Source organism: Mus caroli, unplaced genomic scaffold, assembly GCF_900094665.2.
Source record: "Mus caroli unplaced genomic scaffold, CAROLI_EIJ_v1.1 scaffold_16246_1, whole genome shotgun sequence".
NCBI lineage: Eukaryota > Metazoa > Chordata > Mammalia > Rodentia > Muridae > Mus > Mus caroli.
In genome coordinates this window covers 7,223-19,710 of record NW_018390753.1, presented here as the reverse complement: position 1 = coordinate 19,710, position 12,488 = coordinate 7,223, and the positions used below count along the sequence as shown (strand labels likewise).

At 41.8% G+C, this 12,488-nt stretch overlaps 1 protein-coding gene across 1 annotated transcript in view; it reads left to right on the top strand.

Annotated features, from left to right (window-relative positions):
* Positions 1–6,337: 6,337 nt before the first annotated feature.
* LOC110288810 (microfibrillar-associated protein 1A) overlaps positions 6,338–12,488 on the top strand; it is a 13,316-nt gene continuing 7,165 nt past the window's right edge. The window contains exons 1-2 of the mRNA XM_021155059.2: positions 6,338–6,517; positions 9,962–10,181. Of these exons, the coding sequence (XP_021010718.1) occupies positions 6,439–6,517; positions 9,962–10,181 (299 nt within the window). The 5' untranslated portion in view covers positions 6,338–6,438. The remainder of the gene's footprint in view (positions 6,518–9,961; positions 10,182–12,488) is intronic.

The window sequence follows — 12,488 nt, the reverse complement described above, 5'->3', positions numbered from 1 at the left end:
ACCGTCCAAAAAATAGAGAAACAGAATCACTTCCCTGGAATCTGTCTTCGCTGCAGGAAGGGTAATCATTGGACCAGACCTCAAAACATAGGCTTAGATTAAGAAATATTTACATTTGAATTAATACAAAGCTCAGAGTAACCTCAGTGGAGGCTTGTGTGACACTTCCTTTGTCTTACAAACCCTGCCTAAAGAAGTTTTTTGGGCCCTTGACTCTGGGGACCTGGAAATTATTTTTAAGCCAAAACAACATTATTACAGATATATCTGGGTGTTATTCAAAGCAAAGTTCAAACTTAATATTTATGAAAGGTTAATGAGGCTATAAAACTTACAATTTGACCTGCCTATTCCAGCTGCCATTCCAAGAAATACATATAAAATTATTAAGGATTTAGAAGATTTTTTTTTCACTGTTCCTTTACATCTGGATAATTGTAATCTGGATGGTTGTAAAGGGTTTGCTTTTAGTGAGCTTGTAATTTTAAAAAGCCCATGAAGCAATATCGAGAGTTTTATCTCAAGGATGGGTAAACATTATGGGCCTTACATTATGTAAAAAAAAAAAAAAAAAAGTCTCTGCTGCAATACAAGAAGTTAGAACTTTGAATCTTTCAGTGTATATTATCTATTATATGGAGGGTATTTTATTAGCTGATCCTTCTGGAAGCATTTTATTACAAGGCTTTGCTCTTAAACAATGGGCTTTAAAATTTTGGAGTAGTGGTTGCTCCAGAAGATTCAAAGGAAATATCTTTTTCAATATTTGGGACCTCTGTTATATCCTAAAAAATTGTGGCACAGAAAATTCAACAAAGAAAAGATTATTTACTTACTTCAAATTATTTTCAAAGGTTCTAAAAGATATTAACTGGCTGCGATCTCACCTCAAGCTCACCATAGGAGGATATATGCCTCTGTCATCTTTCTTCATCTCCAAGTAAAGTTTTAATATCCTATTATGAAGCTGTTCCTGTGTTAATACACATTTGTAGGATAGAATCATAAAAAAATTTGGAAAGAATGTCTTAAGAACCTGATGAAACACTTATTCCTTATTTCAAGCAGCAATTAAATTGGTTATTGCAGAATAATGATATTTTGCCTGTTACATGGCAAACTTTTTAGGCAAAATTGATAATCATTATCCAAAGACAAGTTGTTACAATTTGCTTCTATGCCTGCTTTTGTATTTCCTGTAAATTTATACATACATCCCATAAAGAATACATGTACTAGCTGGGCAGTAGTGGTGCACGCCTTTAGTCCCAGCACTTGGGAGGCAGAGGCAGGTGGATTTCTGAGTTGGAGGCCAGCCTGGTCTACAGAGTGAGTTCCAGGACAGCCAGGGCTATACAGAGAAACCATGTCTCCGGAGAAAAGAAAGAAAGAAAGAAAGAAAGAAAGGGGGGGGGAGAGAGACAGAGAGAGAGACAGAGAGAGAGAGAGAGAGAGAGAGAGAGAGAGAGAGAGAGAGAGAAAGAAAGAAAGAAAAAAAGAATACATGTACTATATTTATAAACAGCTCATCTATGGGAGAGAAATGTGATTGGATCACATGTTTATTCTCTTGAGTTTCCTCCACCTCAGCACTAATAATTGAATTATGTGCTATAGCCACTCTTTTTTGAAATGTCAAAAAATCAAGCTTTTAATTTGTTTACTGATAGCCAATATACAGCTCATGGTTTACAATTGCTTGAAATTGTTCCTTTTTTAGATACTGCTAATTCTCAAATTTTACAATTAGTTATGCAAATATAACTCAAATTAAGAAAGAGTACTGTTCTTTTAAAAGACTGTCTTTGGACATTTAAGAGCTCATCCTGGACTGCCTAGACAAGACCCCTTAGGACAATGCCACAACAGATTTGTATATCAGGCAGATTATAGGCCTTACACAGAAACAATTGGGCATACAATCTCATCCTTTACATCATCAAAATAGTAATAGCTTGAGACAACAATTTGGTATTTCTAGAGACTGTACAATTTTTACCTGTACCACATAATGGTCTTAATCCTCAGGAACTTATAACTAATCAATTATTGCAAATGGATGATACTCATATTCCTGATTTTGGAAAAGTAAAATATGCACATGTGAATACTGACATCTTTTCAGGCTTTCTAGTTGCAACTGCTTTAACAGGAAAAACAACTAAAAATGTAATTAGTCATTGCCTACATTGTTTTTCTATAATTTGCAGTTTCAAATCAAAGTAAAACAGATAGTGGAACTAGCTATTACAGTCAAGCATTTGAGATGGTTTGTAGACAACTTAATATTACCCATGTTACTGGGATTCTTTATAATTCTTAAGGACAGCGTATTGTGGAGCTTTAAAATAATGTCTTCATAAAAAACAAAAAAGAGGGAATTATATCCCCATACACCACACTATTTAAATCATGCTCTTTTTATTTTTAAATTTTTAAAAGTTAGATGCCAAGGAACTCTCTGCTGAGTGTCTATAGCAACTAGGCATACTTATGCCTACATGAAATGGAAAGATCCATTTACTGGCATATGGCATGATCCTGATCAGGTATTTAATATAGGAGCAAGGTTCTGTCTGTGTTTTTTTACACACACACAAAAAAAAGATGGAGCCAGATGGCTGCCTGAGAAATTGGTTTGCCAAGTGGACACAGATACTAAGCCTTCCAGTAATTATGATACCAATGGCTCAAAATCTCTTTCAGCCAGCTGAGTTAACTTGGAGTGTAGTTTCTTTTCTTTTTTCTTCATTGTGTCCTGAACTTCCTGGATGCTTTGGGTTAGGAGTCTTTTGTTGTTGTTGTTGTTGTTGTTGACAGGGTTTCTCTGTATAGCGCTGGCTGTCCTGGAACTCACTCTGTAGACCAGGCTGGCCTCGAACTCAGAAATCCACCTGCCTCTGCCACTCGAGTGCTGGGATTAAAGGCCACCAATACCCGGCCTGTGGAGTATAGTTTCCACTCCTACTGGAGAGCAAGTGCTTTCTATCATTTCTCAAAGCCACCCCCCCACCCCATACACCTGGTGGCCAGACTTTGTGCTTGATCTTTGCCAATTAGCCTTGAGCAGGCTAAACACAAAGTATTTTATTATCGATTTCCTGACTATATTTATTTTGAGAAAGACAAGTGCATTCTACGGCACATGTGTGGAGGTCAGAGGTCAGCTGTGGTCCTGTCCCACGTGGGTCCTGGAACCCGAATCCAGGTTGTCAGGCTTGGCAGTAATTGTTTTTACAGAGCCATCTCACTGGCTCTTTTATTTTTGAGGCAGCCTTGGTAGCCAAGCTGGCCGTGAACTTATTACATCTGTCTTCAGACTCCTAAATGTTGGATTATAGGTAAGTGTGAGCCACCTCACTTCACATAATAGGTTTTAAATTTCTCTTTTGCAGTGTTGTGAATGCAGGCACTCCTATGCATGCTAAGCAGGTGCTGTGCTTCGGAGCCACACTGCCAGTCCTGTGGTAGTATGTTTATGAAATACTGTATTTAATCCTATACACTCATAAGCACCTTGGCTCAGGAACCAGAATGCCAGTATGTTAGATGGCGATATATACTTGCTTTTATTATTGACGGACGGTGTATTTATCTACTAGCAATAAGTATCCCATCTTAGACTCTATTTCCTAAATAAACGTAGCTATAGTAGCAGACACTTAATACTTTAATGGATAAACGATGTAGCTATATGGTAGCATGTTTATGTGTACATGTATGTTGTGTGTTTTTCAGTCAGCCGCACGGCTCCGTGGCATGATAAAGAAGCGCGAGTCACCTGAGTCAAAGAGGTAAAACAAAAGAGAGGACGTGCTTAACATCCGCTGGACCGAGAAATGTTGCTGAGGGTTTCAGGTTTGAGGCAGGGCTCAGGCCTCAAGCTTCTTACTGTCTTCAAGTGTTAGGATCATGGGCATATGCCACCTTGCCTAGCTCACACGTTTATTGTTAACAAAGATTGGTGATTCCTTGGAAGTCATGTGAGTCTGAAGGTTCTGGCATTTAGTGTTTGTAGAGGCAGAGGTATCAGGTTGGTAGCATGGGGGTTGTATTTGTATAGTAAAGAGGACAGAGCCTTTGAAAGTGAACAAATCTGGGCTGGAGCAATGGTTCAGTGCTTAAGAGCAATGCCTGATCTTCCAGAGATCCTGAGTTCAATTCCCAGCAACCACATTGTGGCTCACAACCGTCTTCTTTAATGGGATCTGATGCCCTCTTTCGGTGTGTCTGAAGACAGTGTATATATTCATATACATAAATATATAAACACAGCTACATCTCTCTATATCACCCTAGCTAACCTTGGAATCCTACTGCCTCTGCTTTCGGAATGAGGGGTGCACGATCTAAATCAACACTTAACAGTGGATCCTGTAATATTGAGCCCAGTCTATTCCTCCAGATCTTCCTTTAAAGTACACTACTGCTTTGCAGCATTGCTTCGTGGGAAAGATCTATATGTTCATAAATGCCATAAGGAATGGAAGACAAGGGACTGCAGAGGTGGCTTAGTGGTTAAGATCTAACTGCTTTTCCAGAGGTCTTGAGTTCAATTCCCAGAAATCCCATGGTGGCTCACAACCATATGTAACAGGATCCAATGCCTTCTTCCGGTATATCTGAAGAAAGCAACAGTGTACTCACATACATAAAATAAATAAATCTTTAAAACAATACAAAAAAAAGGGAATAGAAGACAAATAAGCCTAAAAGTCAATAGGCAGAACTTGAAAGAAATAACACAGTCCATAAGGTGCTTGCATTAGGACCTGTGTTTGATTCCCAGCACCCAAATTTAAAGGAGGGTTAGAATTCCAGCACAGGTGATGCAAATCAAGTGGAGTTCTGCAGCTCCATGGCTAAATTGACTAACCTGAACACAGAGCCCAAATCCAACAGACACTGTCTCAAACAGAAGGGAGATGATGCACAGGTAAGGATGCTTGCCACCCAAGCCTAGCATTTTTATTTTACTCCCAGAGCCTCCATAAGGGCCATTTCTCACTGTTGTCCTCTGATCATCATATATGCACCACGGGACACCCACCCCAATAATAAGAATTTGGGAGTTTTTTTGCTTTTTTGTTTTTGTTTTTTCGAGACAGGGTTTCTCTGTATAGCCCTGGCTGTCCTGGAACTCACTTTGTAGACCAGGCTGGCCTCGAACTCAGAAATCTGCCTGTCTCTGCCTCCCCAGTGCTGGGATTAAAGGCATGCGCCACCATGCGCAGCAGAATTTGTTAAAGGTAGACACTTCTGCTGTTTCTCTCAGGTTAACATTTAGTGCATAGTTGTTTACAAACTCTAAGGGGTTTTGACTTTAACTTCTTATTTTTATGTACATCTTTGGGGTTCCTCCCCCGTTAATTTGGATGGGAATGTAATGTGGTTATAATCCAATAAACATTTTTAATAATAACAACAACAACAAAAATATTTTTGTCTACTCTAGCCTTCTAAGGCTTTTCTGTTTGTAAGCTTTGTTCTTGTTTGACTCATTGAAAACCCTCACTAAAGTTTGTCAATTTCCTGTCTTCACCCAGCAAGGACACAGGTGAAAAAACTTGATAATTATATTAACAGAACCTTCAAAGTCCTATATAATATTGTACTTCCTCCCAGAATTTTCACTGTGTAGACTGACTAGCCTCAATTACAGAAATCGACCTGCCTTGGTCTTTCAAGTGCTAGAATAATGGCATGTGTGTCCAAATCAACAATTGGCCCCTAAGGAATTTTTCTCCTTTTTTTTTTTTTTTTTTTTCTTTTGAGGCAGAGTCTTCTCCTGTTGCCCAAGCTGGCCTACAAAACTCAGCAATCCTCTTTCACCTTCCCAAATGCTGGGATTACAGGCGTGACCACGTATCCGGATAAAACACTTTACACTTCTAGCTTTTTTTTTTTCTTTTTTGGTTTTTCGAAACAGGGTTTCTCTGCGTAGCCCTGGCTGTCCTGGAACTCAACTCTGTGAGACCAGGCTAGCCTCGAACTCAGAAATCCGCCTGCCTCTGGCTCTTACTGGGATTGAAAGGGTGCGCCACCACTTTCGGCCACACTTCTAGCTTTAAACAATATGCACCAACAGTCTCTCCTAAAACATAATAAATAAAATCTTTAATCCGAACCTTCCTGGACCTTACCAAAACCCAAAAGAAACAACTGTCAGAAAGGAGGACCTTCCAGTTCTTAAGAGGTTGAAGACCAGAAAGTTGCCTAGGAAAGCTCACAAATTTGAGCCTAGCCCTTTAAGCGATCCGCGCAGAGCCGCCCTCCAATTACCCACAATCCTCTGTTATATACTTCCGGTTCCTCTCCCCCTACCGGAAGTTGTTTCTGTCTGTCAGTTGCGCAGCTGTGTCGGGCACAGCCAGTGGTCCTTGCTCTTCGTTGTTGGGATTGAGTCCGTTTTGGAGAGTCCCCGCGGCAGCCGTCACCATGTCGGTCCCAAGCGCACTCATGAAGCAGCCGCCCATCCAGTCTACGGCTGGGGCCGTCCCAGTTCGAAACGAGAAAGGTACGGGCTCCCCTCCCCTCCGGTTGGCTCTGACCTCTTTCATCCTGAGTATCTCTCAGACCTGCCTTACGCCGACCATGCCAGCTCGGCTGACCCTTAAAACCTAGCTGCAGTTTCTTCCTGCGTCCCGCCTAAAGTCACAGGTGGCGTAGAGATGGGGAAAGCGGGATCCACTTGCATCTACCTGATCGATTTAGTGAGGAGATCTCTCTCGAAATATAAAGTAAAGGAGGCTGGAGAGGCAGATCAGCGGTTGAGAGGACATACTGCTCTACCACAGGGCGCAAGTTCAATAGCCAGCAGCCACGTCAGGCGACTCAACAACCACCTGGGACCCCAAGTCTAGGGAAATCTGACACCTCTGGCCTCTGCCAGTACCTACACTTGTGCACATATCCACACATAGCATCCTTACAAATGATAATGATGATGATAATAATAATAATAATGCTACAGAGATGGCTCAACCATTAAAGGAGAGGCTCGGAGGCAGAACAGTAACAAAAATCAAAATATAAAAAAAAAGTGAGCTAGAGGCCTGTGTTGTGTGTTTCTTTTCACTGTTTTGTTTGGCCGGGTGGTGGTGGCGCATGCCTTTAATCCCAGCACTTGGGAGGCAGAGGCAGGCGGATTTCAGAGTTCGAGGCCAGCCTGGTCAACGAAGTGAGTTCCAGGGCAGCCAGAACTACACAGAGAAACCCTGTCTCGNNAAAAAAAAAAATTGTTTTGTTTGTTTATTTTTAAGTGTATGAATGNTTTGCTTCCANGCATGGATATGCACCATGTGGGTGCAGTACCCATAGAGGCCAGAGGAGGGCCTGGGGTCCTCTNGCACTGGAGTATCCACTACTACAGACTGCCATGCAGATGCTGGAAAATTGATCCAGGACCTCTGCATTAGCAGCAGAGCCTCTTAGCTGCTGAGCCACCTCTTGAGCTCCACCCTGTTTNTGTTATAGAAGAGATCTCCCGATTCAGCACAAGAGCTAGAGGAAAAGGTAGAGCTGGCAAGTTAGAACAGAACATTAAGTTAGGTCATAAGGCTGCCATAGCACCGCAGAGGGAGAAGCTAGGAAGAGAGCTGCCCTTATTGTGCNTGAGGTCAGACCCCAAGCATCCACATAGAACACCTTGTGGGGAGAAGAGATGAGTTAGGACCTTTAGGCTTGATGGCTGGGCTAATAATAACTGAAACAGCAAGCAACAGGTTCAGTGAAAGGACCTGTCTGAAGAAAGTTGTAGAAAACAAAGAGAAAAAAAAAAAAGAAAGTTGTAGAAAACACCTAAGTGTGTGCATATACATTTAAGCAGTCAGTAGGCAGAAGCAGACAGCTCTGTGAGTTTGAAACCAGCTTGGTCATTGCCAGCCAGGTGTGCATAAAGAGACCCTGCCTCTGAAAAAATAAAAAACTAAAAAAAAGAAGGAAAGAAAGGTATTTGGGCTGGCAGATGGGTCTGTGGTTAAGGGCAATTGTTGCTCTTATAGAGGACTATGTGGCCCAGTCATCCATGACTCTAATTCCAGGGCATCTGAACTACTTTTCTGACTTTCTCAAACACCAGGCAATCCTATGTGGGGTCACCCAGGTGGCACTGGTTTTGAAGGTATGACCAGGTCATGAAGAANAGCTGAGGCTTAGCACTGTGAGAGGCCATGGAAGGCCATTGAGGAAAATGCAGCCTTAGTTGCAGTTAATGACCCAAGACTGAAGGGGTTATGCAAAAGGTTTAAGGCTTGGCACCATGAAGAGAGCCTATGAGAGGCTATTGTTGATACCTAGTTGCAGTGGAAGACCCCAGTGTATTGGAAATACCGGTGCCATGGGATGATCACCAAGAACAGCAGCGGCAGTGGAGTGGATCAACCTGAGCTTAGAGTGCTACAGAGGGCAGCAGTCCTTTGGAGTAGCCCACAAGGTCTGNGTAGATCCTAGACATTGGAACAAGAAGCTGTAATGTTGAAGTTGCCTTGGAGGCCCCAAGATGTTTGAGATGCCAGAGCTGTAAGTTATCTGCTGAGAAAAACTAGTAACACAGTGGAAACAGCCCAGGAAAATTTGGTTTGTTGTAGTCAACANAGATGATAAAGGAGTTGGAGATCTTAAGACAGCTTTGACATCAGCCTTAGAGATGCACAGTTTGGAGTTTGCCCAGCTGGTTTCATGTCTTGCTTTGGGAATTACAGTTAAGTGGTTAGTTAAATCTCCTCAGAGACTTTGGACTTGGGACTTTTAACATCGTTGAAACTGCTGTAGACTTTGGAGGGGGGCTTTAGAAGTTGGGTTAAATGTATTTTTATTTTGCTATGTTTAGGTATGGCGCCATAGACTCATTTTGGATAAGCCTATGGGGCCAGAGAGTGGAATGTGATGGTTTGTATATGCTTGGCCCAGGGTGGGGAACTATTTGGAAGTGTGGTCTTGTTGGAGCAGGTGTGTCACTGTGGACATGGCCTTTAAGACCCTACTCCTAGCTGTCTGGAATCCAATCTTCCACTAGCAGCCTTCAAATGGAGAAGTTGAACGCTCAGCTCTGTCTGCACAGTGCCCGCCTGGATGCTGCCAGGCTTGCTCTTGCCTTGATGANAATGGGCTGAGCCTCTGACCCTGTGAGCCATCCCCACTCACATGTTGTCCTCTTAAAACTTGCCGTTGTCCTGGTGTCTGTTCACAGCAGTAAACCCCATCCCAGAGGGGAAAAATTGTGAGTGATAACTTAGTTTTATGATCCCACTTAAATTACTCTTGTTAATCTGCTGGGCACTGTTATACAGAATTTGTTTAAGAAGTGTGTGTTTGTTACTCTTCAATTGCTGTGATAAAACACGTTGACCAAGGCAAATTATAAAAGACAGAGTTTTATTTGGGCCTATGATGCCAGAGGATTGGAGTGCAGGAAGGTAGAGCAAGGCATGGCAGTGCAACCATGGAGCAGAGAGACAGACAGACAGAGGACACTCAGGCACTACAGTAGGAATCAGTAGGAATGGTGCATGGCTTTGAAGCCTCAAAGGTCACCCCTGATGACATGCTTCCTTTAGCAAGGCTGTACTTCCTGTCCCTACCCAAAGAGCTGGGAACCACGTGGTCAAAGAGCCAAGCCAATGGGGGACATTGTCATTAAATCCCCACTGAGTGCTAAGATGACGTAGCATAAATGTATGGGGGTAGGGGGTGGCTTCTGCACTTTGACTATTCACATTCCTCTANCTCATTGTTCCCCAAGGTACCTCTTGATGTCCTGGTGTTAGTATTCATAAAACAACTTCTCACACCGTAGACTTTATAAGAAAGCAGTGAGAGGTGACTGTGTGGTTGGAGAATGGCTGTCATATGCTCCTTAGTCTCTTGACAATCAGGAATGCAGAGTTCTATCTGCCAAAGCCAAGAGGTGGAGGGAGTTAGGGAAGAGGATACTGAAACATATATTATCTTTCTTGACCAGGTGAGATCTCAATGGAAAAGGTGAAGGTGAAACGATATGTGTCCGGAAAGAGACCAGATTATGCCCCTATGGAGTCCTCAGATGAAGAGGATGAAGAATTTCAGTTCATCAAGAAAGCCAAGGAACAAGAAGCCGAGCCTGAGGAACAGGAGGAGGACTCATCCAGTGACCCCCGACTCCGGCGGTTGCAGAACCGCATCAGTGAAGATGTGGAAGAGAGGTGATGCCTAGAATTATGTCTTTCTGAACTGAGACCTCTTGTGGAGATGATAGTAGCTAATACTGTGCTTGCTATGTTCCGTATATACTGTCCTAACTTTATACATTGCTAACTCAATCGGTAGATCCTCGAGTAAGGTTGTACTACTACTATACCTGTGTTACAGGTGAGGAGCTAAAGCAGCAAGGAGTGAGGGCAGTGGGGTAGCCAAACATACATAGCCAGGGAGTGGCTGCTTCAGAAAACAGTATGTGCTGCTCTGTTGCAGGGAGTCTTATTCGTATAGAAATATGTCATATATTTTGTCTGTCTATCTCATTCTGTATCTCTATCACTGATACATCATGAACACCCACAATAATAAAAGTACATTTTAAAACTTTTTAAACAGGGGCGGGGAGATAAAGAGATGACTCAGTGGTTAAGAGCACTGTCTGTCCTTCATGAGGACCTGAGTTTAATCCTCAGCAACCAAATTGGTGGCTCACAACCATCTGTAATGGGAACTGACACCCTCTTCTGGTACATGCAGATACAAATATATAAATTAAATAAATCTATTAAAATCTTGAAATAAATTTTTCACAGGCCGCATGAATTGAAACAGTTCTAATTATGAATTTGTTTTCATATTTACTTTTGAGTTTTTGAGAATCATATATAACCCAGGCTGACAGTGAACTCAGTGTAGTCAGCTCCTGAGTTTTGAACCTTCATTTCCGATGTGCTGAGCATATAGTGCCATGCCTAGTCATTTATTTTATTAAAGAGGTAGATCCAAATTACTTAGGTATTTATGTGCTAAAACCAAACCATGTAAAAGTGTATGCCTACAAAAGAAAAAAAAGTGTTTTTATTTCATTCTTACAAAACCAGTTACTTGAGGCTGGAGAGATGGCTCAGAGGTTAAGAGCACTGACTGCTTTTCCAGAGATCAATTTCCAACAACCATTTGATAGCTCATAACCATATATAATGAGATCTAGTGCTCACTTATGGCCTACAGGCAGAAAACTGTATCAATAATAAATAAATAATATATTTTTTAAAGCTTTAAAAAGTTCCTTAGTAGAAATAGAAACTGTTGGGCACTGCCAGCTGCTGACCTTCAAGTCCGCTTCATCCTATCAGATGTCATGCTCCATTGCCTTTCATCAAAGCAGCCACCAAATCCCAGTTTGACGAAATCTAACATGATCCAGTTAAACCGTGGGCTACTTGAGCCATTAAAAAATCCCTAATGTGCCCCCAAGATCATGCCTAAAGTAGGTTTAGGCCCAACTCACATATCTGCTGTGATATTCTGTTTCATTTGTTGGGTTGTGTACGTAATTTGGGGAGGGGGGAGTTCAAGACAGGGTTTCTCTGTGTAGCCATGGCTGTCCTGGAACTCACTTTGTAGACCAGGCTGGCCTCGAACTCAGAAATCCGCCTGCCTCTGCCTCCCAAGCGCTGGGATTAAAGGCATCTGCCACCACTGCCCGGCTTTTTTTTTTTTTTTTTTAATTTAAAGTATAATTATATAATTTCCCACTTTCCTTTCTCCAACCAACCGTCTTACTATCTCAAATTCATGACCTCTTTTTTTTTTTTTTTTTTTAATTTAAAGTATAATTATATAATTTCCCACTTTCCTTTCTCCAACCAACCGTCTTACTATCTCAAATTCATGACCTCCTCTTCTTAAATTGTTGATTCACACACACACACACCCCTACCGAAATTTAACTCACTCAGTCTCTGTGTTGTTACTGGTGTGTGCGTGATCTCAGGGTTGACCATTTGGCATTGGATGACCAATGGGAGGCAGGGGCTCTTTCCTGGGGAAATCTGTTTTTGCCACTCAGCATTCTTTAGTTGCCTGAAGTTCTTTGAATAAGGTTGGAGCCCTGTGACACTTTCCCCTTCTAAGTTAGTATGTCTGTTGGTTTAGTTCTTGTTAGGGCAGCCATGTGGTTAAGAATTTGTGGGTGTGTAGTGTCCCTTACATTTCTAGGACATAATTTTCACAGCAGACTTCCTGTTTGTACTCTTAAAATCTTTCTGTCCCCTACAATATTCCCTATGCCTTAGCTGCGGGAATTATGCTATAGAAATTATTAAGGATACCACATGATCACTTCTATATTAAATTCTGATTGGTTCTGTTTTCTGTAGTGGTCTCCTTCTGTTCCAAAGAAAAGGTAGAGGTGTTTGGCGGGAGGTGAGAGCCGCACTCACCTGTGGCTATAAGTATAAATATTTAGAATACACTTAGGAATTAAGATGGAGGTGAGAGCTGCACTCACCTGTGGCTATAAGTATAAA